The sequence below is a fragment of the Euphorbia lathyris genome, chromosome 10 (assembly GCF_963576675.1).
Source record: "Euphorbia lathyris chromosome 10, ddEupLath1.1, whole genome shotgun sequence".
In the NCBI taxonomy this organism is placed as follows: Eukaryota; Viridiplantae; Streptophyta; class Magnoliopsida; order Malpighiales; family Euphorbiaceae; genus Euphorbia; species Euphorbia lathyris.
In genome coordinates, this window is record NC_088919.1 from 14,226,641 (window position 1) to 14,231,221 (window position 4,581).

The 4,581-nt window shown below is 35.1% G+C and overlaps 1 protein-coding gene across 1 annotated transcript; it reads right to left on the reverse strand.

The window, feature by feature from the left end:
• Positions 1-344: 344 nt before the first annotated feature.
• On the reverse strand, positions 345-4,360 carry LOC136210004 (V-type proton ATPase subunit e1). The gene is made up of 4 exons (XM_066001663.1): positions 4,149-4,360; positions 3,680-3,799; positions 2,836-2,883; positions 345-708 (listed from the first exon to the last, which is right to left on the reverse strand). Exons 2-4 carry the CDS (start codon positions 3,775-3,777, stop codon positions 642-644), a joined length of 213 nt encoding a protein of 70 aa, XP_065857735.1. The 5' UTR covers positions 3,778-3,799; positions 4,149-4,360; the 3' UTR covers positions 345-641.
• Between the last annotated feature and the right edge of the window lie 221 nt (positions 4,361-4,581).

Below are 4,581 nucleotides of genomic sequence, written 5' to 3' on the forward strand. Positions count from 1 at the left end.
CTCACGAGCTTTGAGCTTGAGCCAAGCCTGACTTTTCCAATTCTTGAGCCGAGCTAAGCCGAGCTTATTTTTGGTGCTCTCGAGCTCGACCTCAGCCAAAAATTTTAAGCTACACAAGCTTCGAGCTCAATCCGAGCTTGACTTATCCGATTCTCGAGCCAACCCGAGCCAAGCGTGCCAGGTTTGGTCTCAGTTCGGCTTGTTAACACCCCTAATTATGATAGCCCATACATCAGACTATGAGATATATTACAAGCTCACACAATAATTAATTTGAGTACAGGACTGCCTAAACAAGCTGAATTTTCATTTTCTTCAGCACCCAATATTTGATCATCTAAAAATTTTCAGAAGATATCAAACCAATTATAACAAATAATCTTATTTAAAAATGCATATTTATACTCGCGACAGAATCACGGCTCGTCGAAGTACTTATAATGATGAACTACCAAAGAAGGAATTAATTCAAAGTTCACACCCATGAATGTTACAGCAGACAGACCTCAAAATGAGAAGCAAGATACAGAATGATCCATCCAACCATCCAGTTCTAAATCAAATATATCCTCTGGTCACCAGAGCACAACTCGTAAATATTGCTCGTTTTCGGATAAACTTACTCTAAATAGAAAAAATCTTCACTCTCCTTCGCTCAGGATTGGGACAATCAGTGGTTTCATTTGTGCAATATATACAATTGCCCACCTAACAAAATACAAAGTTGAATACATCAGTCAGCAGCACGAAATAGATTCAGTCAGTACTCGGAATTTCAAATTCGATGCGCATGCGCCTAAAAGATAGTCATGCTTTAGAATAAACAGGCAAACAATAAAACTTGGTACGTTTACTTTGTACAATTTGTCAATATGACCCTTGTACTTTAATTTGGCATATATTTACTCTCTTATTTTGATTATTTCTCAAAATTTGACCATTGATAGACGATTACGTTAGCAGTGTATAGACCTGCTGTTAAAAAGGCAAGTAGTCGAACTATATTATCCAATTATGTAACTATATGTGTATTCTATATGTGCATTCTAAAACCGTCAATTAAATGCAGATTTTCTAAAAAAATAAAGTACAAGAGGCCAAATATATCAAAACTATGCAACTATGCATGTATTCTGAAACCCTTAAAATTAATAGAGTTCCTAAAAATATGAAGTACACGGACTAGTATAATTTAAAACAAAGTAAATGGACATTGGTGCCGGTGAACTGCAAAACTGACTTATTTTGGGAAAATATTTTCTGTAGTAATAACAAATTTCCAGGACAATGACTTTTTTTTTCATTACATTACAGATACTTATTTCTTCAATTAATAGGGTCATTAATGCATTTACATTTATTAAACATTATGTTTTCATGTTATTATTAAACATAATTAAAATCGTAAAGAAATAAACAAATTTGAGGTTTTTCCTATGAATAGCAATTGGTGTCCAGCTATGTTGCACGGAAATGGAAACTGAAATGAAAATGGACACCGAGAAACATTACTTTTTTTTAAACTATAGCTAGGGAACGTTAATGGAAACGAAAAGAAACGGACATGAACGCGAAAGCGCTAATGAAAAAGAGTTTCCGTGCAACATAGTTGTCTGGTGTCAGTGACAGATTGACAGATTGTTGTCGGTTACCACCTGTGACTGGGAATATTTTGGCGATAACGCTTGGGCGTTGCACCAGGTCAATAGGAGTTAAAGAGGAAGTGTCTGTTTTCCTTTATATAAATTTGCAACTTAGGATGATTCTGTTTTCAAAGAGGAAGTTGTTTTCCTTTAAAATCAATTGCTTTTCCTTTGACCAGGAACATATTTTCAATTGACCACTTTCAGTAAGTGCAGAAATGTTGGGGTAAAAGAAAGAATTTTAACATAGATTTTCCATGAAGAAACCATTACCTGGGAACAATATTTAATAAGCAGCAAAAGAAATTTTGAATACAAAGACAACCAAGGATAAAAATATTTAATATGCCATGTAATATGTAATAGATATCATTCGAAAACTACTTTCAAAAACATCAAAGGAAAAATCACATACTTAGCAGTAAAAGTGAGAAAAATCAGTCTTCGTGTGGACAAAATTCGGAGAATATCAGCAGGATCGCTACCCTATGTATATTCAGTAACTGACACGATTTCACAACACACATATGTTGAAGGTGAATTACATCCATGGCCAGTGAACTTTACTCATTTTCACAGTATGACCACTAAACTTCAAAACATAACATGAAAGTCACTCAACTTTACACTTTTTAACACTATGGCCACTAAACTTCGATTAACGCCTCAAAATAACTGTTGATGACATTAAAAAAATCCAAGAATTGATAATATTCTAAGCAACTTTAATTCTTCATTTCTTTTTGAGATCATCTAGGTGTTGTTTGGGTAGGAGAGAGAAAGTGAATGTTTAGAGAGAGGGAGAGAAAGCTCCAAAAATGGAGATTTTGAAAAATAAAAAACGTGGTTCCATGGTAAATGTGGTTCTAAATAACTTTAATTCTTGGACATTTCCATTTTGAGGTTGTCAAAGGTCATTTTGAGGCATTTGTTGAAGTTTAGTGGTCATAATGTTAGAAAGTGCAAAGTTGAGTGACTTTTATGTTACGTTTTGAAGTTTGGTGGCCATACTGTGAAAATGTGTAAAGCTCAATGGCCATGGGTGTAATGTAATTTACCCAACATGTTGATGGCATAGTTTTTTGCTAAACATTTTGACTGGACTATGGTGCTGAATAACTCAGCATGTATATCTATACATGTATATTCACTCAATAAATTATAGAAAGAATTGATGAGAAGAGGAACTTACATCATCCAACAGCAAACCGTTGCTGTTATTACCAATGTCAAATGAAACCTGCATCAAAATGACCAGATTAGACATATTGCACAACACATAAAGATTAAGAAACTAAAGTGACCATGAAAAAGACAGTCGCTTATTTAAAGGAATATACTCTACATACTATAATATTCAGTATATGCTAGAAAAACAAATCATACGTCAATAAGAATCTGACTGACGGTGCACATGATTCTAGCAATAGACATACCAAGCACACTTGTTCAATTATAAAGACAGGCTGTAGTTGGTGACTATAAGACCAAGCATTCACAAGCATTCTTTCTAAACTAGTCACCATGGACATGATTAACCAAGCACGAGGTGCATACAGCACTAGGAAGCACCGACATGGGTACTCCTACGGTTACGGGTACGGCAAACAGCATTTTTTAAAAATGTGAGACACAGGTACAATGGGGACTCCCCAAACTTATATATATGTTTGTGTGTAGAACATAAATAACATTCATAAGAAAGCATGTTGATGTCCACCCATAATTACTGCTTACAATATAAGAAAGCATTTAATGAATTGCATTGTTATTCACTTTATTCCAAGCAAATTCAATACTCCTATTGCACTCAGATTTTAAGCAATGCATCAGAGAATTGCAGATCCTACAATATACAGGAATCAAAGCTATCTCTTTTCATCTAACTCAAATAATTAAAGTCTAGAACTAGACTAATTTCACTCGTAACCCTCTTAAATCACCAAAGGAGAAGCTTCAGCAGTAATCACAATTGACAAGCAAATTCAACAATTAAAATCACATAAACAAGCATGATTGAGTAAAAAGATGCTTACAAATTTGCGGAAGGGCCTCTATTGCAACAGATTCTGGTACAGAGTGATGCAATTATTCCAATCACAGCAAAAATTAGACTCGTAACCAGAAAACCCATGTTGATGTCCGGAATCAGATCTCTACAATCAATAAAACAAAAACCAGGGGTAAGAAATATGTAAGGCAACAGGTATCGCACCCAAACAAAAAAAAAAGCCCTACGCATTCCCGAATCCGCGTATTAATCGAAGTATCTAAAACTGTTCGTAACCCCTTAATCCAATTAACCTTACCGATATACTCCCAGAACTGAATCTATAGCTATTCGATACACTTCAATAGAATTTACACAAAACTAGGTGAAAATCACTAATCAAGTAATACAATGCGAACAAAAGCGGGGGAAATAACGATTCTGAACTTCGAAAACGTGTCAATCTAAAAAAATTGAAAGACGTAGAAGTTAAATGATGAATAATGGAAAGAAACCTGGAATTAATCCCCAGGGAGATCGAATTTTCTCCTGAAAACCCGAGACTTCAATGTGCAGATAGCGTCGTGTTGAAAAAGGAAGATGTAGGCGTAGACGGAGAAGACTGAAAAAGGAGAGGGCGGAGGAGGAGGATTAGCGTCGTCGTTTTGGTGAGATCGAGAGAGAGAGAGAGAAGGAAGCAAAAGCAGATTCGTGGATCGGTAGACCGTAGCCTCATATATATTCGAGTTAAATGTAAACTAAACTTTCAACTCGTGAATTGCACGGGATGATGCATCGAGTTAAAATGTAAACTTGCTTTCTAATAATTAAAATAGTGGGTTACGGTGTAAACATACGCCTAACGTTTTGAGTTAGGAGCAATTTTACTCTTAATGTATAAAATTATATAATTTTATCTCTAATGTTGGAAGTCAGGAGCAATTTTAC